This window comes from Lagenorhynchus albirostris, chromosome 1 (assembly GCF_949774975.1).
Source record: "Lagenorhynchus albirostris chromosome 1, mLagAlb1.1, whole genome shotgun sequence".
NCBI classification, from domain to species: Eukaryota; Metazoa; Chordata; class Mammalia; order Artiodactyla; family Delphinidae; genus Lagenorhynchus; species Lagenorhynchus albirostris.
This window is the reverse complement of record NC_083095.1, coordinates 24,377,867-24,403,525: the sequence shown is the minus strand read 5'-3', so window position 1 is coordinate 24,403,525 and position 25,659 is coordinate 24,377,867. Positions and strand designations below refer to the sequence as shown.

At 41.7% G+C, this 25,659-nt stretch overlaps 1 protein-coding gene across 5 annotated transcripts in view; it reads left to right on the top strand.

Moving 5' to 3' along the window:
• Nucleotides 1–25,659, top strand: part of NRXN3 (neurexin 3) — a 1,617,293-nt gene that overhangs the window by 392,278 nt on the left and 1,199,356 nt on the right. For 4 of the 5 annotated variants that reach the window (XM_060166202.1, XM_060166193.1, XM_060166220.1 and 1 more), the window contains 2 exons: nt 17,515–17,816; nt 23,516–23,677. In XM_060166202.1, coding sequence (XP_060022185.1) covers nt 17,515–17,816; nt 23,516–23,677 — 464 coding nt within the window. Of the gene's footprint in view, nt 1–17,514; nt 17,817–21,657; nt 21,682–23,515; nt 23,678–25,659 lie in introns of those variants that run through there. The other variant, XM_060166229.1, reaches the window with a different exon arrangement.

The following is a 25,659-nucleotide window of genomic DNA, read 5'->3' as shown; positions in this document are numbered from 1 at the left end:
GAGTGTGTTTGTGGGGACTTCAGAGGCCCTTGAAGGGTCGGTCTGAGGCCGTTGCCAGGTGCTGGGCTCACCTGTGTTACTGAGACAAGGGGCTTCTCTTTCACAGAGCACCTGGACCACTTGTAATGCTTGTCAGGCCTCAAGGAGAGTGGAGGGACATTTGATATATCACCAGCTATTGCATGCCATCACTTCTTTTCTGGTCCTCTTTATTTTCCCTCACCAGCATGCTTTCTCAGATTTATTAACAGCCTTTTCAATGACTTCTGCAGCCATCAGGAAGAGAAATAAAGAGGCCTAGGAGGATCTAATCTTCTTGTGCTTGTCCCTCTTCACTGTCTTGGTTTTTCTTTTGCTTCACCTCCTTTTTTTCTTCCTTCTCTTTTTAAGAAAATTCTATGTTGCTCCTCTGCATTAAGCTAGAGTTTCTTTTCCCCTCCTTCCTCCTCTTTTTACTGCTTTTAATTGTTATGGTGCTTTTATTTTTCCCTGGACCTGAGAACGAGGGGAAAGGTCAGCTGTCAGAAGAGGGGCTGTACACCGTTGATAAGGCTTTCAGGAGATTGCATTGGAGTCATTAAGCAGCATTCCCTCCCTGAAGTCCTAGAGTCTCCACTGCTGCAGGGGGAAGAGAAAAGGAAGCTCACAGAGTAGAAGAGGTAACCCACATGGAGGGACTGGCTTCTTACCCAGAGCCCTTCTCCAGGGATAGGCATTGCCCAGTGCCAGCTCTTGTGACTCTGGGACATTGATGTAAATGTGCATCTGGATGAGACACACATGCAGGAGGCCTTGGAGAAAGGACTCAAGTGAGAATTAGGCATCCAGCATCCTGGAAGTCAAACTTCTAGGGTTGTCCCTTCTGTTATCGGGTTCATGTGTCCACCCCATAGTTATTTCGCAACTAACTCACTTATATAAAAATCAGAAAGCCTGGGTTTTGGTCTTGCCTCTACTGATAATTCTTTTGGACAAACACTGAATTGTGCTAGGCTTGTAAAAAGAAGTAGAAAAACGTGATTTCAAAGTACCTTCCATCGCTAATGGCTAGATTTCACCTTACCAGTTCTACCTGCCAAGAAGAAGTGAGAAGCATAATACCTTCCTCAGACATGGATGTGAAAACCAGTTAATTCCTTTTTCCCTCAGTGCCTTGAGGTTAACCCAAAGTCAGGGTTAGCCTGTGTAGCCTGTTCGTCAGGAAATTCATGGTGTAATACTACAGAGCATTTAAAGAAATGGTGGACATCTTCTGGAATGGGGAAAAAAGGGAATAAATTATATGAATAATAATACCATCAGGTTGCATAATTCTATGTGTGTTTTCAAAGCCTGTTCGCACTTCAGAATGACCTGGTTTAAGGATACTCTCTAACTTAGTCTACCCTAGAAATGTGACATGCTAAAATTTGAAAGGACTCTTCTGTTTTCACTCTCAACCTACCACATTACTAGTGCTCTCAAAATGTGGTATCCAAATGGGTGATTCAATGATCAAGTGAGTGGGTGACTTAAAGGCGTCAGGTAACACATAGTCAGTCAACTTTGTTCATTTGACTCTCAGTAATGATTGGATACAATGAGGGGTTTGGGTAGATAATGCCGGACATGAAGGGTATATAATCAGGTTATACTGGTAGGTCTGCTGTCTTGCTATAGAAACCAAAAGGAAAATGATTAGAGCATAGCCAGCTTGAGAGAGTCATCAAAGAGGGTCACTGTCCAGACTGGCAACTACAGAGACACTAAAGATCACACAGTGGGTCGCTTCACTCCTGATCTCAGGAGAGTGGCTTTTATACAAAGCCTGACTCTATTTTTAATTGAAGTATAGTCGATGTATAATATTACATAAGTTATGGGTGTACAATATAGTGATTCACAATTTTTAAAGGTTATACTCCATTTATAGTTATTATAAAATATTGACTATTTCCCTGTGCTGTACAATATATCCTTGTAGCTTATTTTATTTATTTATTTTAGTTTTGGCTGCGTTGGGTCTTAGTTGTGGCACGCGGGATCTACGTTGAGGCATGTGGGATCTTTCTTTGCGGTGCGTGGGCTTCTCTCTAGTTGTGATGTGCGGAGTTTTCTCTTCTCTAGTTGTGGCGTGCAGACTTCAAAGCACATGGGCTCTGTAGTTTGCGGCACATGGGCTCTCTCATTGAGGCACGTGAGCTCAGTAGTTGTGGCGTGCGGGCTTAGTTGCCCCACGGCATGTGGGATCTTAGTTCCCTGACCAGGGATTGAACCCGCATACCCTATATTGTAAGGCGGATTCTTTACCACTGGACCACCAGGGAGGTCCCTATCCTTGTAGCTTATTTTATATATAGTAGTTTGTACCTCTTAGTCCCCTACCATTATATTGCCCCTCTCCAGTTCCCTCTCCCCACTGGTAACCACTAGTTTGTTCTCTATATCTGTGAGTCTGTTTCTTTTTTGCTGTGTTCACTAGTTTGTTGTATTTTTTAGATTCTACATATAAGTGATGTCAATACAGTATTTGTCTTTCTCTGTTTGACTTATTTTACTTAGCATAATGCCCTCCAAGTCCATCCATGTTGTTGCAGGTGGCAAAATTTCATTCTTTTTTTATGGCTGAGCAGTTCTTATATGTATATATAGCATATATATATATATGTATATATGTATGTATAGCTATATATATGTATATATAGCATCTTTATCCATTCATCTGTTGATGGACACTTAAGTTGCTTCCATATCTTGGCAACTGTAAATAATGCTGCTTTGAATGCTGCATGTAGTGTTTTGAATTAGTGTTTTTGGTTTTTTTGGATATGTACCCAGGAGTGGAACTGCTGGGTCATATGGTAGTCCAATTTTTAGTTTTTTGAGAAACCTCCATACTGTACAAAACCTAACTCTTGTTGCAATAGAGAGAACAATGAGATTGAAGTTAGACCCAAGTCTAGCCTCATTCTAAATTCCTTCCTTGACAATTATTGTTATTCTAATTGGATAGCCTTGAGCCTATGAATCTCAGCTCCCCCCTTTGAAAACTGCAGGTAATAATACCTGAATAGATTATGGTGAAGATTATATTAAATATCATCTGCATAACAGTAAGCCAGAGCTAAAGCCCCTGACACACAGTAAGCTTCAAATATGGTAGTTGGCATCATCACTGTCACCTGCATCTCAGGGACTGTGGACATTTTCTGGTATGTAAAACAGTGATAACGCCTACTCTTCCAAGGTCATCATAGGATTGAAAAAACAATATTTGCAAAGTGACTCTCACTGTGCTAGGCACATAGTAGAGGAACAGTAAGTACTGGCTTCTTTCCTTCTTTCTTTGATGATGTCTTCTTACTTTTCTATTTCATTTGAGGGCAGCGGGGCACTATTGCTCTTTTGTGAAGTGGCCCAGTGTCATTGAGGGGTGTTCCAGAGGCCCCAGAAGGTGACTGGTCTTTGCTGGTTGAGGTGTGGGTAGTGGGGTAGCCGGGAGGGGAAGGAAGAATGCACAGCACTCGGGCAAACCCGAGAGCACCAGAGGCTGGGATTCTGAAGCTTATGTAAAGTTCTGCCTGTTCCTGAAATTATCCTAGTATCGCCAAGGGAATGCTACTGTTTGCATAAATCATTCCATACAACCTTATTAGTTCTAATACAGAAGACACTAATGATCCCTAATTCAAACAGTAGGAGGTTAAAGCTGTTTGTTTGTGGTGATGTACAGTGGTAATCAATGAGGAGTTAGATGGCTCTGAGGTCCATGAAATCGCAAAGAGCGTTTTGAATCCTCAAAGGAAGTCCAGGTGATTCTTAGGATGACTTTAGTTTAAAGTTCTAGAATATAATATACCACAGCAATGAATACATTACTTGTAGTGTTAATGTGATCATTTGTTCTTCAAAAACCACAATGTCAGGTTGGAAATGGCTAGGCATTCGTCGCTAACAAAAGCATCCAACTAATTCAAGCCTCTTTTTTCCTTGAATTCTAGGCGATTGAGAGTTTTTATTTGATCTGCTTAATTTTTTTACTTCCTGACATGTGACCCATGTAGAGTTAACAACCATCCTGGTTTCCCAGGGATTGTTTCCCTTTTAGTACTGTAAGTCCCATGTCCTGGGACTCTTTCAGTCCCAGGCAAATTGGGATGGTTGGATACCCTATCTGAAACACCTGGTAAACCCCTTTTCAGGAGAATGCCACATTTTGGTCAACATCTGACTGACAGCACACCTAGAAAACATTCTCTGGTTCAGTGGTTCTTCAAACTTTTGAATTTTTCTGACAAGTAACATTTTTACAGAAAAGGGAAGGAGCAAAATAGGATTGACTATTTATTTTGCCAACTGATGACATTACCAGATTTCATCTGTCATCATCATTACTTTATAAAAGAAGAAATTCCAAGATGAGAAAGGAATAGAATGAAAGTGGTATCTTCCCAGTGCCTACCACGGTGTTGTATGGAGTAGGTCCTACCCAGATGTGTGTTGCATGAGTGAGTATTGCATATGTTTAGCTTTTATTAAAGAATGTACAGCATTGTTCTTATCTTCCTGATTGTACTATGGATTGGTAAAAACTTTAACTGAGGCCATTGTTTGGGAACCAATGGTTAATTCCAAATCTGTGGACTATAGGATTCTTTGATGGTAATTTTCCATTGTAAATCATGATAATGACATTCTGCTGTCTACCTCAGTCACATGTTGATTTTAGTTGGTGTAGTCAATCTCTCATTATAGGATCACTCCTGGAGAGAGATAAAACCACATTTCTGGGCCTTTAAATCAGACAGTGAGATTCAGTCAACTTCCTCTCAGACTTCAGCTGCCACCGTATCCAGATGCATCTTTGCTGATATCTGTTTGGGGATGCCACCATAGCGGGCAGGAATGAGCCAGCGGTTCTGCTTATTTTCTTAAGTCTTGGATGGTGTTTTTGTATGTTCTAAGTCTCCATGCTTTTCTTTCTTCTGATTCATTCACCTACAAAGTGTGGTCAGAAACCTTGACCACCTGGTGATAATGTACAAATATCATAACCTCTCTAAGTCTGGGATCGCCTATGTAACATCCTCATATCATAGCTGGATATCCAAATCACCCCTTATTTTATCTTAACCCATGGATAAAAATATCATTGAGAAATCTTACCTGCTACCTAATTTCTGGAGAGGGTTAGGATTTTAGTTTTATCGACATCATAGGAACTGTAAATATTCATCGTAAATGGCTACCCAAGAAAGCTAAACCAATTCGAATAACTATTTCAGAGAGTCTTATAATCTCAGTTTTGTGTGCTCTTTCTAATAACAAGTCAAATAATTTTTCCCCCTCTGCAAGCCTTGAGCATACTTCTGACTGTACCCATTGGTATTATAACTCAGGGTCCAGCTGTATGGCCCTGGAGCTTCAGTGAGCTTGCTGGGGTGATGGTTTGTGAATCATCTGACTTAGAAGGTGGGTTGCCATTTTAGATTCAGTGCATCAGAAGGGGATTTCCTTTTTATGCTCTCATAATTAAGGATTTTTTAAAGCAGTTATATATTTGCAGTGTTGCAAATGTAGAGAATTCTTACAATTTTCTCCATCATTCTAATGGTCTATATTCATATCCAGTGTATGTGGTTAATATATCTAAATGTTTGCTGAAAATCTACCCTTGTTGAGCAGATAGAGGTTCCTATAAAAGCTGCAGAAGGATGCTTTACAAAATTAGATAATGTATGTGAAAGCAGTTTGGAAAATATGACATGCTATGCAAGTGTATGTGTGTGCACGCACCCACGCGTGCATGTGCATGTGCGTGTTTAAATTAATAGTTCCTCTCCCACAGGAATACTGTTGACAGAGGTCTTTGGAAAAGATACCCAACCCTTATAGGAGGCAGCATGTTCTAATGGAAAGCATACAGTGTTTAGAGGTTGACCTTGCTGTGTGTTTTGAATCTGCTTCTTACTAGCCATGGTGTTGTACATGTATTTCACCCCTTGTGAATGTCAGTTTTATCATCTGTGAAATGGGTCTAGTAAAACTTTATTTCACAGGGCTTTTGTGAGAGTTAAATAAGACACATACCAAGTATCCTAATAAAAAAGCTCTCCTTTCAGATAACATATGAACACATATATGTTATTTCTATTAATAATACATTGGTTCTGGTGGTTAGTATTTTGAATTCTTGTAGCTCAAATCACCAAGACAGGTCTTGGTTAATTCTTGTCAAATACTACGTGTATAGTGTTTGTGTATTCAGACCCTCTCTAGATTAAAGCCCAGAGCATAATACACGTTCAATAAATGTTAATTTCCTGTCCTTTTTATACTATGGCACAAAAAATCTTCTGTTAAAATACTCTGCTAATAGTCTGAGGTGAAGAAATGATGAAAATGAAATAAACACTTTATTCTAGTTCTATTTAGTTCTATAATTGAATTTGCAATCACTGAAGGTTTTCTCCTTTATTTAAGGCTTCTTAAATTAAGTCACTGATTTGTAAGTCTGCCTCCATTTTAGAGAACTTTCCCTCTCTACCCCTTTTAGCATCCCCCATCCTCATCCACCCCCAGATTCAGACCCCTTTGTTTAATTACGTAGGACTGTGGGCATCATCAGTCCCTTCTTGAGAGCCCTGGAATGGGGCGGTTTTAATTTTGGGCAGAATCAGCCCCATCTCACTGGCACGCTTATTTCTGTGGGAGGTAAAGGAAATGCATACCTCGCCATAAAAGAAGACGCAGCCCACGTCTCTAGGATTTGTACCTCTGCATTGGCCAAGTTCCCCAGTTGTGTCTCTAAACAGGGTTTTAATCACCATGGCTTGAGTGCTCAGCACTGAAAGCTTTAAGGGTACTGCAGAAATGGTAGATTAGCTGCATTTAACAAAATAGAAAGTTTTCATTGTGTCATAAAAAGCCTTATTGATCTTGTCCAGGCATTGACTCCAGGGCCTTTTAACCAGCCACTCTGTCTAGACTTGCAGGCTAGAGCCCTCAGTGCTAACAAAGGAGGGCTGGGCTGCCTGCTGCCAGGGAAGGCCAGAGGGATGGGCACAGATTCAGGTTTCCCAGTGGGGATTTTCTTAAAGAACTGGGATGATTTTATTCTGCTATTGGGAGGCTTGTGCAGAAGCTTGTCACACCCCCCAGACCTCAGCCAGCCTTCTCCCGCTCTCAGCATTTGCTGTGGAGCTTTCACACGGCAGCAAACACAGGTGTCTTCTCTTCCCTCACTTCCATCAGCATTTCTCCTCTTTCCCCCCGTGAAGCCAGGCTGAACTCTGGGATGCTGAGGTACTGAGCAGTGGGTCTCCAGAAGGAGTGGGGAAGGCAGGAGGAGAACTGGTAACTTTAGCATCACTGCGATCAATTCAACTTCATTTCAATTCAATTTGGTCTTTATTTAACACATTTTGGGGTATGTGGGAGATTTTGAAAAGGTATGAAAAATTGCTCACAAGATATGGTCAAGGAGTTGACATCTACATGTAAAATAACAAGAGAATTGTTTAAGATTTATTTGGTGATTAGGTATTTTATCAGAATCATCTGCAGGGATTTAACTTTTTAAAAATGAATGCTAAATTTCAAACATAAAAGAGTATAAACCTGTAGTAGACGATATTGTAAACATTGGCTTAGTTATTGCCCATATTGAACAAATCTCAGTGGTTTGCCATTTTTGCCTTATATCCTTTTATACTTAGTCTTGTTTGAATATCTCCCTGGTTCCATTTCTTCTCTCCTTCCCCAGAAGTAAACACTACCTGAAGTTGATGGGTAGATTTTTTTTCCATTCTTGTTACATAAGAATAGCACTGTAATATATAATGGTTAGTGATCATTATGTGTGTGTGTGTGTGTGTGTGTATGTGTGTAAATTAGTGGAGGTAAAGTTTATTAGCTACCCACAGTTTTTACTCATTATTCTCTGTATATTCTGGGCTGAATGAAGGAAATATTTGAAAAATCTTGAACACCTTAGACGTCCCTGTTGATCACCCAAATGAAGCCTGGCAGTCTCTCAATATGCTTTCCTCTTTTTGGACCAGGAACCATTTGAGCTCCAGAAATGTCTGTAGGAAGTTTCACATAACACCAAATTATCTTGTTTTCTTTGGATACTTAAAGGTGGAGAGTTTCACCAGCAAGATGATTTAGATGTAGATTTATTGAGGTAAGAGGTATATTAGGTCATCTTCCAAGGTCTCTTCTGATGCTACAGTGATGATTAGTTATGAAGGAGTTTTTACTTGTTTTCATCTCAGATGAAAAGAGAAATTTTACAGAAATAAATATTTTAAAAGTCCATATGGGTTTAAAAATCTATGTATTGCTTCTAAATATCTTAATATCTGTTCGAGTTTTACCAGGTTCTGTGAACCTTTTATGACATTTATATTCCTTTCTGAACAGTATGTGTGAATACAGTGAGTATTCAGTTAGGGTCAGTGTATGTGCCACTGTAAAAAAAAAAAAATCATTTCAGATGATCTGCTTCCTGCTGCAGGATCACTGTAGATATATTTCATTATTATTAATTTGGTTTTTATCAAAATCGCAGTCTTCTCCTCTCCTCTCCTGCTGTGTGTTTCTAGTGAATGTTTTTGTCCTCATCAACTCTGTAGAATATAGTCTCACAATGAGCCATTAGGTACTCCAGTACAATTGCCTTAGTTGTTTTGTAACTTTGATAAAAGATGCTGGTTGAAGAAAAATAAACATGCAGATTATTCTTTTTGGACTGGACCACAGGTGAAAGGTTATATAGGTTTGCAGATGTGTGTATTTTCTATAATTTTTTATTCAAAAACATCAAAACTCAATCTAAAACATCTTCAGGAAGACGACCCTGGTTAAATTTTCACCATTCTAGTCATCCATATCCTTGGTGTAACTTTAAGAAATGTGTTTTAGTAACACTGTGGCACAAAGCTGGCTTTAAAATTATTGATATAATTGATATATTTACTTATAATTGACCTCATATAGTTTCAGATATGTCTGTTATCTTCCCAATCAGAGTGAAAGCAGTCCAAGGACTGGTTGTCTGAGGTGACAAGTGACAACCATATGTTCTGAATTAATTGAGGAACAGACACAAGACTCAAATTGGCAGTCAGATTAAGGATCCAGATATCAGTTCTGTTGCTGGTAGAGCTGCGTTAGAGAATGTGGCTTTGATCTGCAGTCCTGCTGGGCTTCCTGGTAATTTTCCCCCTGAATTAAACTCAGCCACACAGCCATAGGCAGACGAGCTAGAAAACCAAAGGCCTTCTTATGTAGGGACAGAGTCTACTCTGATAGGTTTCACTGCATGGGGCAGCCTATAGGAGAACTCACAATCCTTGTAGGAAGGGCAGAGCTGAAGGGAAGAGAAAGGCAAGTCATATGGAAACAGTGATTACCTAAATAAGAAATGTGGACCTCTGCGTGTCAGACCCTTATTATATCACCAAGGAGGTGAATTACTTCTTTCATTGGAGCGGGTGAATGAGTAAGTGAGAGAAGGTCAAAGTGTTACTCCAAATGACCCCCTTCTGGAGAGGGTGGGGAGGAAATGCTTTCCTGAAGTCGTGGATGCAGGGAAATGGAATTCCCTCTACAGGATAAGACTGCAGCACTTGTGTTTAACAATTGTCTGATTGACTGACCCACAATTAAAATGAGAAGCCGATAGTAAAAGAAGCATAATTACAGTTTGACTCATATAGATTTGGTGGTTATGGGAAACAAAATGTACAACATATTGCATAAATTATTATAAGTGGGCAGGCAGATGTAGCACAGTTGCCTCAGGCCAGGGTTTCTTAGCAATCTCCATTCCACCTTGGAGATGTCTCCTGGATTCCTCTTTGCCTCTCTAGCCTTTAGTCCACCCACTGGACCCCTGATACAATACAAGTATAATTGTGCCACTCACAAGCCAAAGTTCTCCTATGCTGGTTCTCCATCTCCCCAGAGCCCCAAGAATATGACACATAAGACCCCAACCTGCACCTTGAGTCTCACATGCCTGCTACTTTAGCCACATTGAACTTCTTACCATCCCCTGGACACCCCGTGCTTTTCTAATGATCACACCAGTGAATACATTGTTTATTTTAACTAGAACTTCATCCCTCCTTTTGTATGGTGAACTCTTACTCATACCTCAAGACCCAGATGAAGTTTGACCTCCTGTATGGAGCCTTCCCTAACACCCAGGGTCAGTTATTCCTTCTTCTGTGTGCCTGTATCACCTATGAAACATTTACTGCACTTGTAATCACTTGTTTATATGTGCATTCTCAACAACAACAGCAACAGCTAACACGTCTGTGGCTGGGAACTGGGCCAGGAACTTTATCTGATTCATGTCTCACAGTAACTCTATGAAATATATACTATGGTTTTGCTCATTCTATAGATTAGGAAACTAGCTATTAGAGAAGTTAAGTAATAAGCCGAGGTTCCATAGAGTTAGGTAAGTTCCAGAGCCGGATATCAAACCTAGGTCTGTCCAGTTCAAAGCCTTATTATTAAATTCCATGTAATCAAATCCACATTTCCACTACACTCTGAGCTACAGGAGGATGCCCTGTTTAATGTGAGTCCATGTCAGGATTTGGCGCTTAGTAAGCATTTGAGTTATTTTTAGATTTATAATTTCTCTTCTTCAGTAAAATGTCAGCTAATTATTCCTACTCACCATGTTCCTGGGTGGTTCAAGTGCATTCAACACTGGACACATCACCTGGTGCATAGTAGGTGCCTGGAAATACTTATTCCTTAAATGAATGAAGAGAAATTTTAACTTTTATTGTAATACAATTGAGAGCAATGCAGTCTTCAGGATACCATTAGCTTTCTAGTGATTTCAGTGAAGCATGATTTTCCAGGCCATTCTTTTGTGGACTCAAGGCAGCTTCCCTCGCCAGGGTGCTGGCTGTTTTTTTCCCCAAGTGACAACTTGATTTACTATTTTCTTTCTCATCACTCTGAAGAAGCATCTGCCGGCTACTGAGTGACCAGGGCAGCGTGGAAAAGTCCACTTATTTCTCTGCTGCATCTTTCCTACAGAGTCTGAGGATAAGGGTTGGAAATGGCCTTAGGAGGTCAGATTTCCTGTGTGTTTTCTTTTGTAGTGCAGGATCACTCATAACGACACAATTTGCTGTCTGCTGGTACACTCTGCTTTTAAAATACCTGTATGATGGGATGTGGCATGTAAAGGTTCATTGTTTCTCCTTTGGGGATGGCTCTGCAGTTTGATCTATTCAAATGCTTTCTTTGGCCCTAAAATACATTGTAAGGGAAGTGGGACAGGAAGAAGCAAGAGTGTAGTCACTTGTGCAGTCTTTTTCCTTTTTTACTCAGTGTGTTCCTTCCCTAATTCTAGCAGGAAATGTCCTTAGATGATGTATAATAGAATTCCATGTAGTAGAAAGATTTCTGTTTTTCCCTCATTTTTGCAAATATGATAATCTCACAGCCCAACAGCTAACTTGGGTGTCTTGTCTACACATAGCTTGTAAGAAGACTTTAGAGGTGGAAATTGTTCTGGATGTTGCATTCTTAGCAGGTTGCATGGAAAGAAAACAGAATTGTGCAAGAACAAACTCACATTTGCCTTAACTTGTTCCTTTGCCAGCAAACAACCCAAATTGGTGTTGTAGCTCAAGGCGACTTTCAGAATTGAGTGGATATGTGGTCCCTGTGGGAATGAGTAGAACAACTGTGGAACTGTGGCCATCTCAAAAAGTTTATTTCTGCTTTGTGTACCCCTTGCCTTGGGCTTGTGCTTCTCCCATCATCATCATGGCTTCTTTGCCTGCGTAGAATTGGGTGATATGTTAGTTTACAACTTAAGAACCTGAAACCTCACATTGCAGCTGCACCAACGGAGGAGGGACAGTGCTGTCCCTCCTGAATTTGTGGGTCAGAGGAAGGGAGTCAGCGGGCCAGCCCCAGGACCGTAGGACATCCCTTTGTCTGGCAGGGAGGGCAGCAGTAGCTCGTGTTTTTGTGCCTCATTAGCTCCAGGGCGGGCCGGCCAGGATGGCCAACCAGGGTTATCTTTGCATTGGTACAGACTAAAGTACTGTGCTGCTGCGGAGGCCAGTTGAAGGACAAATGATTCAAAGATGAGAACAGTTTTGCCTCTGTCTCTGGGGCGCGTCCTCAGAAGCTGGCTCCCCCTCCCTTTCTAGAGAACAGCAGGTGTTCTGCTCAGGACCAGTGCCTGCAGCCACTCCAGAGGGCTTGGCATTTTCATAGGCTCTGCTAAGGGGTACCTAAAAATTCCATTTCTTGGGCTCTCTGTCTGATGACGGTGACGAGTGTGATCTCAGTTTGACTTTTTCCAACCTGCTACTAGGGAATTTTGGAATAGAGCCAGCCCCACTCCCTGATGCCCCTGCGTGGGCTCCTGTTGCCTGAGTGGGCTCTTACCTGTCATTGTCAGTGGTTTCTCCTTTTGACACATGGAACTTCATGCAGTCACAGGATGTCAGATACAGGGTCCTAGGTACCTATTCCCTGAGAATTTGAGCTCCTGGCGAGGTGGTGTGATGTGGTGGCAAAAGCAATGGACTGAGAATCAGTGGGCTAAGGGTTTGGAACTGGCCTAAATGCTTCCAAGCTCCTTGGATGCCCTATGTAAACTGTGTGCCCCCTCTTCCTTACATTAATATAATCATAGCAAAGTGATCTCACAGAGTGTTGAGGGAATACAAACAACAATTAAGAAAGCATTTGAACATTTGGAAATATATGATATTTTAAAAACTGTGAATAGAATCCTTTACCCATTCCTGACCTGTTCTCACCTGAGCCCTTTCATGCCTAGTGCTGTGTCCTTGTCCTCAATTTTTACCTCTGGCCCTTGGTTTTCCTTGGTTGCATTTGGATCTTAAGTATCCTATGGTCTCTGGTTTTCCAGAACGTCTGCCTCTCAGTTCCTTAGGTTGTCTCTTCTAGGAACTTTTGCTTCCGTTCTTGCCCAATGAAATGCAAATCTCACTGGGTTATATCAACATTCAGGTTGAGCCAGTTTCAGGCACCCCCTGGAAAAGTGGTTCATATGCGTTCTCTTCTTTTAACTGGGCTCTCTGCCTTCAGCTCTCATTTCTTTCCAGTTCACTCTCAACCCAGCAGAAGTTGGGCTGCATAATCTTGTATTTTAAAAATACAAATCTGACCCTTCATCCTCTCAGTAAAATTATGCAGTCATTCCTCAGAACCTTCAGAGTAAGGTCCAGATTCCTTGATCTCACAGCCTAAGGCGCCAAGCTATCAGGAACCACAGGCCCAAGTCAACAGTGTTATGCATTTCTTCATGCTTCTTAGGTTGTATAGTAATCAAAAAATGACACAGAATATTTTAATCTGTTTTGGAATTTCTCAGAGAAATAGAATTATTACATAAATCAGTAGTTGGGTGTTTTTTGGGAGAGAGTGGAAAATAGGACTGAGTAAATGCTTGTTAATGCGACGTACATATCAGTACTTGGATTAACAAGCCATTTGAAAGATCAGTGCTTTATGTCTTATACACACGGATTCAAAACCTTGAGTTATACTTATCTCGATTGCATCTAGTGTTTAATCAATTGGACACTTACAAATAATGGGTAAACGGTTTGTTGTCATACAGGGTTGAGCTCTGCTTTTCATGCAGTGAGAGTAACATTTTTATTTTAATGCTTATGCAATTGATTGTAAACTTTGGGGTGATATAATCTAAGTGAATCTAAACAGTCCATTAGCCATGTCAGTGCCTCCCCTTTTGCCAGGCTGTAGCTTTATGCTAAGCTCTTGTGTGTTACTGTGTTACATAATCCCCTGCATACATTTTCTCTACCTATTTAGCCTGAATACATACAAGGTGACTGAATTGTCTCTTCAACCTCCTTCTCAGTGGAAACACTCAGTATAGAAAACAGATTTGGGGCAGTCTTACATTTTTCTAATGGAGAGTTTGGAGAATTGAGTGGGCTTAGAAATGTGTTTGTCACTATTTGGTTTTGCACCTTTTAGTTATGTTCACTATCAACTTGGTATGGTTTTCAAGGTGACAAGAGAATGCTCGAGCTTTAGCCACTGGAAGGAAATTAAGACAGATTGGGACCTTAGGAGAAAAATGTCAGTTGTGAGAGTATACAAAGGAAGAATTTCTTCAAGGTCCTCTCTCTTTCTTCTTGCAAGCCCCTTATTTGCTCTTTTAAAGACTGGGTCATGCACTGCCAATGCCTCTCCTTCCTGTAACAATCAGGAGGAAGGTATCCTATGAATTAAAAATGATATGATTTTGCTTATCTAGCACACGATTCAGAGAGTAGCTTTCAGTGGTCTATTGTTTGTTGACATGTGAAGGAGACAGCCAGCATCTGGGGTGATGCTGCTCTGGTGTTTTTCTCCAGCCCAGGGAAAGGGAAAGGGTAAACTGGGAAAATTCGTCATTGAATGAAGAGATTGGGAAGGTTGTGAACTCTTGCAGCGGTTTTCATTAGATATTTGCAAATGAATGTACTCTCAAGGCTACATAAAATCTTCATTGATTAATTTGCGTGGATATTAGCATAAATATACATGTGATTTACATAAACTTTTTTCCTACATTGGTTTTATTTGTTATTTATTTACTGTGATAGCCTCTTCTCTTAATGATGTCATTTTTCTTCTGTGGCCTTCCACATGAAACACGTTCTTTTGTTTTAAACACACTGATTCCGGGGGGTGGGGATGCAGGGAAGGGAAACATTTCTTTTGGTGAGTAAGTGTGATTTACATGGGGTAGGAGGAATAGGTCTCTGGCTCAGTTTGTTAAAGGTTTGTGATGGTTTGTAAGTCAGTACATGGTTCAGTGGAATCATTCATGCCCTTTGAGAAGCAGAGTAGGAGCATGTGCTATATCCAGAATGATGGGCAAAAGAAAAGGTAACTGATATTTAGAGAAAAGTCCAGAGGCAGTAGAAGTCCAGAGTAGAACTAACTGTCTGGTCTTGGGCAACTCACTTATTCCTAGTCATCAGTTTCTTCCTTAATAAAATAAGGGTGTTAAATCAGGCAATCTCTAAAATCCTTTATAGCTCTAAAATTTATTATTTTGATAGACTCCTTAGTCTAATTATGTAAAAAATATTAAGCACCACATAGCACTTTAAATAATATCCTGGTGCCTTGCTGTTCTGTGTCAGGCCGTTCCCCCTTTGAAGGGTACTCAGTGATTAATTGAGGCTTCTCTTAGAGGCATTCCTTTCCTTGCTCATTTATCTCAGTTCACTGGGCACACAGGGTATAGCTTAAATGTTTATAGAAGACTCCCACTAATACACCATGTGGGTTGCCAAGGACAGGCGTAGTAGTTGGCTGTGTGTACATTTGCTTTGTTAGGAAAAGAGCTTAGCGGTGATAACTGAATTTGATTTGCTATCTTCTGCTCTAAATCAGGGTTACGTCCAGTCTACTGAACAAGAGCTTGTCCAGTTGAATTTTAACAAAACCATTTCTTTAGAAATGAGAGATCGTGAAAATAGGGCAGTAGGGGATTGCATGGATGAACCCGTTTCAAACATACAGATAGTGCCAAATTTCTGCTCTGTGATTTTGGGGGAACTAATTTTGGTAAAATGTATCTGGCATGGGTTATGTGCTGAGTAGTACTCGCTACTTATATGTGTAAAACAACACTGGTCCCCTAGAGGTGGACAAGTCCCTTTTGCTTATACCAGTGTGTGTGCAAACAGAAATGTGTAGGTGTACACACATCCTTGAGGCCCTCTGGAAGATATGGGACACACTTAATCTCTTCTAACTCTCTGGAGTGTGATGTTAAGGCTCATGTTTTAACGATGTGATGCTATGATGAATTCAACAGTATATGTTGGGTGGTCACCTCTTCACGTTGTAAGAGTGACTCCTTTACCTCATGATGAGAAAATACTTATTTGATTTTACTTAGGGAACTTACCAAGGACTATGATGGTCGATAAGGATATGAATTAATGTGGACAAGCTTTGGTGACTAAGGCGGAAGTGTAGGTCTAGAAGGGAAAATAGAGTCCCCTCAACCTTACTTTGCAGACCCTGCCACCCCTCTTTAAAGGGAAGCTGCATATCTAAACTTGTGTTGTCGCCCATTTCTTTTCATTGAGGAGGTGCTTTTGACCAACACTGATATGAAGTAGGCCACTCTCTAAATGAGGCTGCCTGACAAGAGGACAAATGGAGGTGTACATGCTGAGTGTCTACGTTATAAATCAAATCAACAAATAATTAAATAAAATACATTCTTTTCTCTTAACCTTGAAAAATAGATCTTTGACACTACCTGGTTAAGTCAGGTTCTCACTTAGAGTTTTTGGATTCCTAGGAGTTCTGCATTGGGAAATACCAACACAGGGAGAGCCAGTCCCTCTGGTCCTCAGCCTGTGGCCTTTCCCCTTCCTCTGCCCACATTCAGCTCCATCCTGTATCACAGAGGTCTGGTATAAATGCACATGGATGCCTTGACCCACATGGCAAAGCTCTGTCCAAACCTGTGCAAACAGTCCCCCAGGGCTAGCCCTCAGACCTTGAGGTATAAACACTGATAGCATGATTTGCCTTCAGAAAATGGATCCAGGAAAGAGGATTGCACAACCCCTGGAAACAGACTTGGGGCTCTTTGGGTAGGGAATTACAGGACCCCAGGGTCTCAAATATGGTCTTGAAAGAGAGTATGAGTCCCAGTGGAATGCCATGTTGGCTCTGTGGACCCCTGGTCCTATGGAGAGAGATGTTCTGTAGGATGGTCAGACCAGGCCATCCAAACAGGAGACCTCTAGGGCAGAGGTCCCTTTGACTCTAAGGGAAGTATTGTTGTCTTATCAAAACATATTACCAAATTCCATTCTGTTCCCTTTTTCCTCATCTACTCAATCATTTCCTCAGGTCCAACCTCCTATTTAAAAACCCAGTCACGTTCCACTGGGCACAGGACTCTACCATGGAAACCAAAGTTAGCTGGGTTATTAATGGATGGAAATTAGAGCGAAATCTTTCAGGCTAATTGATTTTTAGTTATTGTTCAATAAAAGGTACCTAGAGCTAAAGAACCCTTTGTCAGAACAGTTAATTATCCATTCTAAACCAGCTCTTCTACAAGCATTTAAAAGCCAATATTGATGCAAAAGCAAGTAAACCTCACTTTACCATTTTGCATGAAATTTCCCTTAGGCTTTTCTCTGAGAAAATTTGAAGGAAAGATAGCAAGCTTTCCTGCACCATCGTGTTAGTCTTCTACCCCTGTGTGGACACATAACTTCTCTGCAGTTACCTTCTCTGCTAGTTTCCGTAGTACTTAGATACGAGTCTTGTGGAATAGTTGGAGGGGGTGTTGTGCTGGTATCAAGCCTCTGGCAGGGACACTGCCCTGTGTGCGTGTGTGTGCATGTACGTGTGTGCGTGCGTGTGCGTGTGAGTGTGTTCTGTTTGGTATTTGCATAGACCTGGCTCATGCCAGTCGAGTGTTGATTGCTTTCCCCTTTTCTTTCTCTGTAGCTCGAGAGGAGAATGTGGCCACTTTCCGAGGCTCAGAGTACCTGTGCTACGACCTGTCTCAGAACCCAATCCAGAGCAGCAGTGATGAAATCACCCTGTCCTTTAAGACCTGGCAGCGGAACGGGCTCATCCTGCACACGGGCAAGTCGGCTGACTATGTCAACCTGGCTCTGAAGGATGGCGCAGTCTCCTTGGTCATTAACCTGGGGTCTGGGGCCTTTGAGGCCATTGTGGAGCCAGTGAATGGAAAATTCAATGACAACGCCTGGCATGATGTCAAAGTGACACGCAACCTCCGGCAGGTAATGGCTGAGGGGAGAGAGTGCCCAGAGGCTCCTCTTAGGTGGCTGGGGAGGAAGTTTGTGAAGTAGGTGGTGGGTTAGGTTACATGGAGAGGGGTAGAGATACCCTATGGGTTTGGATATGTTGAAGTCAAACTTCTCCCAGCCTTTACAATTTCACAAGGATAATTATTAAAATATGTTTCTTCTCTTACTTCAAGTTTCCATTTGTGCTTGTTATTTAAGAAAAAAAATTCAGTTGTATAGATAAAAGTTATAAATACTTTACTTTTGTTTTGCTTTTCTTTGTATCATTTTCTTGATTACCTTTGAATATTGTACTATTGCTAAATCAATTAGGGAGAGCGTTTTGTTTCTGCAGCTTGGTAGATTTTTCTCATTCTTTGAATATATGTTTTTCTTTTTAATTAAGTTAGCCATGGCCATGATGCCATAATTTTAATTCCTTCCAGAAGAAGTCTTTCTTTTTCTCTTCCTTTTAATTTACCAACCCCTTGTCCACTTTTATTCTTTCTGTTGGGTCGTTGTGTTAACCTCTAGCCTTGGAGTGAATTAGCTGTGATCTTTCTGAATTCCTTTGTTTCTCTGTTCCTTGGTGTTGTGGTATACTTTATTGCCCCTGTCTCTACCTCTGACACTCTTCAGTTGACTAGGAGGCCTGGAAAGTGGAAGGACCCACATAAAAAAGTCAACTTTGGAGCAGCCTTTCCTGGTTCTGTACGTGCTTGAGAACTCCCATCGCTTGCTGATTCTAAGCAGGCAACTCCGTCAGGTGACAACACTCTCAGAAAGCCTTAGCCCAGTGAAGTTGTTTTCCATTTCATAACTAATAATAGTGATAACAATAACAACAGTAAGAATACCTCACCAGCCCACATCAGGAAAAAATTACAAACACTTCCTGTAAAAGTCAAGGTCTGTTCTGAGACTGCCTTTTCCAGGTTCTGTTTTCACTTGGATTTTCTACTTGTGAATTTGTCATTAAACTCAGTGGGACAGCATTCATCCTTTATTAAATCAGAAAGCATTATGTAAATTTCCAGAAGGTGCTTATCAAATTTTCTTCTGCAGTGTGATTGATTTAATGCCTCCTAATGTAAACATGAAAGCATGAAAACTGACAGGTGTTTGCCTATGTTTTCTGTTTGATAAAAGTGTAACTCCTTAATAATGCTCAGTAAAGGGAGAAGGCTCCTCCACATTGGAGACACACAATATTCGAAATACCCACTTCCACACTTAAGCATGTCAAGGAAGCCCCGTGGATGGAGATGCTTACTATCTGTGATGAAGTTGCCAAATCCTAAGAGTTAGAATCCCCTGTCATCTTCATACACACAGGTCGAACATTTTTGAATCACCGTTCTGTGTTTTTCCTGCAAGGCCAAAGAATCCTGTTGCTTATGTTTCCTTTCATCATTCCCCACCTGTACTTACAGGAGAGTCCCCCTCAGCGGCCAAGAGAGCCCACATCAAATTTTCATTCGCTAACATATAAGGGCTTGAAAGGTTTGAGTAGCAGAGACTAGACCAAAAAGGAGAATATGACCTTTTGTCGGTTTTGACTGGCAGTTGCACAGTAATACCCTTCTGCCATTAGTCAGTTAAGGGGGGATTTTCACATACTGGGGAGCGGAATCGGGTTTTGGTTCTCACCAGCCAGTCTGTTTCTCTCTCGCTCTCTCCCACCCCACATGCTTCTTTGCCGTTCTAGAATGATTCCAATTAGCCGGAAAAGGCTCACTTTCATTTCCACTAAAAACACTTTTCTAAAATAGAGTTGGGCCCTAATTCAGTCCTTTACACTGAAATGGGGATGAACCAAACTGTAATTCAAATATTGGTTGTGCTGAGTTAGTCTGAACAAGCAGAGGAAGGCAACACTATAGGGTTTCTCGTCCAAGTTCTAAGACCCGACTCCTCTCTGTGCCCTTGGACAAAGCATTTAACCTTTCCACACCACGGTTTCCATTTGTGAGATGGTGAGTACAGTCCTCCATGTGTGGTGGCTAAATGTGCAGAGCACCGTATGTTCCAGAAGGATTATGAGCTCATCCATGGTCTGGGTGCTAGACTCGCTGGGACGTGCACGTGATTTACATGCTGGGTATTCTTCCAAAGGTGACTGCCTCTGTCTGTCCCCATGGATGCAGCTAAGTAGAGCTCTCAAGACAAGGCTACTGAGGCCCTAGGGTGTTGGGGGCATTTCTCGGCAGAAGGAGTATGAATCTTCTAGAGAAAATGCACCTAAAATTGGACCTCATCGGAATCTGCACTGAATTTTGCATCCAAATGCAATTTATTGAAAGAGGAAAAAAATCTCAGAAAAGCAGAGTTGATTTTGCAAATACAATCCTTTCAACCCTGAGTCAGCTAAGATTATTATTTTTCCCATTAAAAGTACATTTATAACATCTTTTTGAGTTCCCTAGGATACATTTGAAGGGGTGGGAAGCCCCTGTCTATTTCAGTTAAACTGTAAATCACTTCATAAATATTTGACAATAAGCTGGTGGCAGTCTCGCCCACTCTTTTGGTAAGATTGAATGGCTTCTGTGGTAAAGATTCATCCGAGGAAAGCTTACTCGGGGTTTCCTTACCAAATGGAGCAGAACTTTCCCCCTTTCTTCCTTTTTGGTCATTACGGTTCTGCTTTTGGGCCAAGTCAGGCCAAGGTCAGGTACTTTATTGGGGGTTCTGATTAATGGAGGGAACGTGGATTATCTGTTCTAAATTATAACCAGGACCTGAGTCCACGGTCACGGCCATCACAGGAAGTGCTTTACTTTTATATGCCACTTTAGTCAAACCGCAAACACAAAACTGGGGTTAACCATCTTCGAGCCTTCTAGCCTCCCAGCTCAGGGTGTGTTGGCAATTTAACATTTGAAAACAGCGAAGAAAAGACTAATTGTAGGGCTTCTCTAATCATGTTTAACCTGCCAGTTCCCTCTGCTATCCAAGCAAGAAATTGCTTAAAAGCTTGAAAAGCATTTTTAAAGAGGAATGAGGGGAGAGTGATTCTAACAGGAGACATTCTGGCAAAGTAAACAAAGTAACATTATTGGCTAGTGAAGGAGACTCCAACTCTTTTGATGCATTCTAACAACACAGTTATTTAAACCTGAGAGAACAGGAAAGAGGAGAAAGTTGCCCTCCTGCTGCACAAATCCACAAAATCAAGGGGGTCGTGGATCTTTAAATTACCCATGGAAACCCAGAGTAAACTACATACGTAGCCTTCCTGTGCTAGATGTGATCTGTAAATGTTTTAAGATCTTTTTGTCCTAGGAGAAAATCATGATTGTCCATGCATGTAATCAGAGTCAGATGTGAAAAAGCAATCCCCAAAGTATTGGTATTTCAGCTCTCTCGATTTATCTACGTGTGGAACGATAAACCTTGGGGGTCTTTTCTTTCAGGACAGATGGATTGTGTTTGTGCTAGAGGGTGGGAAGGGAGCAGGGCGGTGTTCTTTCAGAACAGCTCTTGGAAAGTAAGTATGATGCTAATTCTGACTGGGGTGAGGTCTGGTCTGAGTGTGTTTGGGAGAAGAGGGGAGTTACAAAGACAAGGTGGACTGCAGCTCCTTTCCTGGCTGTGCCCCAGGTCCCCAGGTTTTCCATAGAGTCTTGGTCTCATTGTCTTCCCCCACTCTCTTTTTCTGTGTCGGGTGCCTTTTTTTTGAAAAACTAACACAAGATCATTCATGCAATGTGTCATTTTACTAACCGACGAATGTACTAACACCCTAACGACTCATCTTTGTTTTTAGTTTTTTTAATTAACAATCGTTCTGTTCACAATTTTTAATTTCCTTTCTTCCCCCTTTTCCGCAAAGCACTCAGGCATCGGACACGCTATGGTAAACAAACTACATTGTCTGGTAGATATCATTCTTATTGTCTCTTTTTTTGGGTTTGCCGTGTGTTGCCCCCCTTTTCCTCCCCAAACCCCCCTTTTATCCTCTTTAGAGTTGTTTCTTCTTTTAAAATTTTCTGTTGAATTAAATACGAGCCTTTCTTTTTCTTTAAGAAGAAAATAGAAGGGGATGCACCTGTCCTGACAATATTTGGATGAGTTTGGTTGGGACAGTTTTCCTTTTCTCTACTTTGTAATTTTTTTTTCCTAAAAAAAAGTTTTTTTTAAAGAAATGTTCTTTGTTGAGCTAAATTCGTTTTGTTTTGTTTTCTTATTTTGCGAGTTCCAAGTTATCGACTAGGGACAACAGAGATTTCTATTGAGGACTTTCTTCTCTCCGTGTCTTCCTACCCCTCACTCGTCCTCCTTTCTTTTCCCCCTTCCCCACTCCCGAATCCCTTTTTTCTTTCCCTTTTGTGTGGCCACGGCTGCCACAGGTGATCTGGGGAGGAAAGTACTCGACTTCCTGTATTCTTCCTTTCCCTCCTTTCACCGTACTTCCCACCTTGGCCAAAGGGAGCTGTGCCAATTTGTGTTCTCCGTACAAACTCTGCATGGCATGTTCCTGTCTCGTGAATTTCCCCATGGGCATCAGAATCTGTTCCCTTGTTTTCCTCCTCAGTACTAACAACCTACCAGTCATCAACCCCACTCCACGTTCTCCTCTCTCTCTCTTTTGTCTCCATGCTTCTTCATGCTCCTCTCACCCTTCATATATTTTGGGGTTGGGTTTGGACTTTTTCTTTTCTTTTTTGTTAGTAAGGGAGGGTGGCAGGCAGGGGAAAGACTGCCCTTTAGTTTTGAGTGTGTGTTCTTCTTTTCACTCGCATCTTGTTTTTCCGTTCGTTTAGTGCATGTAAGTGTGAAGTGGATTTTGATTCTCTTCTTTAGCGCTCTTCTCCCTTGTCCCACTTCCCTCCCTTTATTCTTCTGCCTTCTCTCTTGGCTCCAGATGGTTTTCGCATGGGTGTGTCAGTGTACGGTGTGTGCACGCTTCGAGGCCCCATCTCTTCTCTGTGCCCTCTGCTCCTTTCATGGATGTTGGGTGTATGGGTGCCATCTATTTCCTGTGGGCATTGTTATTATTTTGGCTATTATGCCTCATCATTCTTTTTGTTAGCATTGCCTTTTTTGGTTTGGATCATTTCTTCTCTGGCTGGTGGTGATGGCACACAAGGGAGGACAGGGGTTGGTGTCCTGGGTAGTCCGTGGCATGTATCACCCGTGACTCATCAAAATCAAGACCCTTTTCCTTCCCTCCCTGAATGCATGTTTGTCAGCGTGGTGTGAGCCCAAAAAGAAACAAATAAAAAAAGAAAAAGAAAAGAAAAAGAAAAAAAACATCAACAACCAAAGGCCAACCCCCTAACAAACCCCATTGTCAAACATCTCCTTTGCTGTTTCTCACGACCACTATAAATGACAATCTTTCAAAAGTAAATGCTCATTTTACCAATGAACTGAGACGTCTGAGGATAGTTCCATTTTCTAGCCTGACTGAGTGAAGAGGGCAATGGGTAGAGCGAGTTGCTCAGCTTGGCAGTTCCGGAAGAACTCTCCCAGGAGTCTGCAGGGAGACACTGGAGGCTTGGGCCGCAGGGAGGCAGACCAGAAAATGGAACTTGGCTGCACATACCAAAAAGCAATCCAAATTAGAGAGAATACCTCACCCAAATCTTAATGAAAGTGATGCCACTGGTAGGGGAAGCCCCTGGATTTTGATAGGACTGTAAGGTCACTGTTGGGATTTTTTTTTTGTCCCTATGTCCCTCCACCAGGTGACAATCTCTGTGGATGGCATCCTTACCACGACTGGCTACACTCAAGAGGACTACACCATGCTGGGCTCAGATGACTTCTTCTATGTGGGAGGAAGCCCAAGCACCGCTGACTTGCCAGGCTCACCCGTCAGCAACAACTTCATGGGCTGCCTTAAAGAGGTAAGGTTCACCCATTCCATTTAATGCACTGACTGTCTAAGAACAAATGAAATTTTCAGTTCAGTGACTGGATCTGTCCTCTGATCTATTCTGTGAGGCCATAGGTTGTAGCAGAAAAGACTCTGGACTTAAAAGTAGAGGCCCTAGGTTTTGATCCCAGTTTAAGCTGGTTGCAGGACCTTGGGTTCACCACTTAAGTACCCTGTGGTTCTGTTTCCTCATCTAACTAATGAGGAACCTGATCCCACAGGTAGCTGTGCTTTATAAATTACATGAAATAACTCAGACGAAAGGACTTTGAAATCACAAGGAACTAGACCTGTGTGAAGTTCGATTTTGTATTTTTGACTTGGCAAGTAGGGAAGCCTTAGCTAAAAGTGGCTCAATTTGTGGTTGTGTGTCTTGTCTGAAACATAACTTATGTATTATTTTACCTTTGCTAAGCTTGGTGTTCCCAAGAGTCTCATTATTCGAGATGAAGGAAAGTTCTCAGAATATAACATTAAGGCCCAGAAGACTCGTTTTTCCTTTTTTTTTTTCCTCCCTGAGAGCTAGCAGCTGTGAGAAAGCAGTGGAGCTTTACCATTACTCATTTATTACTATTGTAGCTAATGTGTTGAGACCTCTGTCTGAGAGCAATGGAGCTTCAGTCAAGTGTAAGTTCAATCTCTAAGGTCAATTGTTGAGGCAAAAAAAAATCAGACTTGATTTGCTGGAGTTCTTTCAGCACACAGTGTCATCAGAGCAGTGCACTGCACTTTTTTGTTTAATCTAAACTAAGCTTGATTGCCTAAGATAGCTATACCATTTCCCTGTGGAAATTCCTTGAGAAGCTAACAGTGTTCTTTCTTGTAGATAAAGATCCCTTGTGACATGTTATGAGCCTCCTCTCAGGGCACATGTTTTATTCTCATTATGGTTATTTGAAATTTGTTGCACATCAGTTACATATGAGATGGCATCGCACGTGCATTCACTCACGCCACTCGGCTGTGAGCTGTGTCTAGACAGGAGTTGCGTCTGTTATACCTGGCATAGAGCAGGTGCATAATAATTATTTATTGAATGGAGACATTTATCAAATAATCATTGGGTACCTTTTTTGTGCGGTAACTAACCTTAATGGCTCTTTGCAAACCATGGTCTCTGTGTTTGAAGACTTTGTAATCTGGGAAGGGAGATGAGATCTGTAAGGGAATAATTATAGCTCAGGGCACTGTGTGTTCAGTGCCACAGATGAAGTGATCTAATTGAGCAGAGGAAACAGATACATTTTAGGTGGGAGTCAGCACTGGAGAAGAATTGATATTTGAGCTGGGCCTTGCTACAATAAACCATGTGTGCATTGAGGGAAAGGGGGAGGAAGGAGAGACATGACAAAGGAGGGAAAAATCCAATTACAGCTTTGTATTGTTCTTGTTCTGAAGGAAAAATGACAGGAGAAAAGTCTTAGAGAGTTTTCCTCTCTCTGCTGGACATTACCTAGGCTTCTGCTGGCTACAGGGTCTCCACAGGTCATTCCTGACGGAATTGCAGTAGACATAGCGCACTTCTTCCCTGGGATTCACTCCTATTTGAATAGAATAACGGTATAAACTACTCTGTCTAATGAACCCTGAAAGATTCTTAAACACCATTAAATCACACTCCATTGGAATTGCACTCTCATGAGGTACGCGGGCCTCTCACTGTTGTGGCCTCTCCCGTTGTGGAGCACAGGCTCCGGACGCGCAGGCTCAGCGGCCATGGTTCACGGGCCTAGCCACTCCGCGGCATGTGGGATCCTCCCAGACCGGGGCACGAACCCGTGTCCCCTGCATTGGCAGGCGGACTCTCAACCACTGTGCCACCAGGGAAGCCCAGATAGGAGCATTCTTGTTCCACGTTTGTAGCTCAGGAATGAATTAGGCATTGACTGCTGTGGAGAGCTCGTCCATTTTTGTCGTGAAGCAGCCCTGAGCCTGGAGCTTCTCCTGGACTGG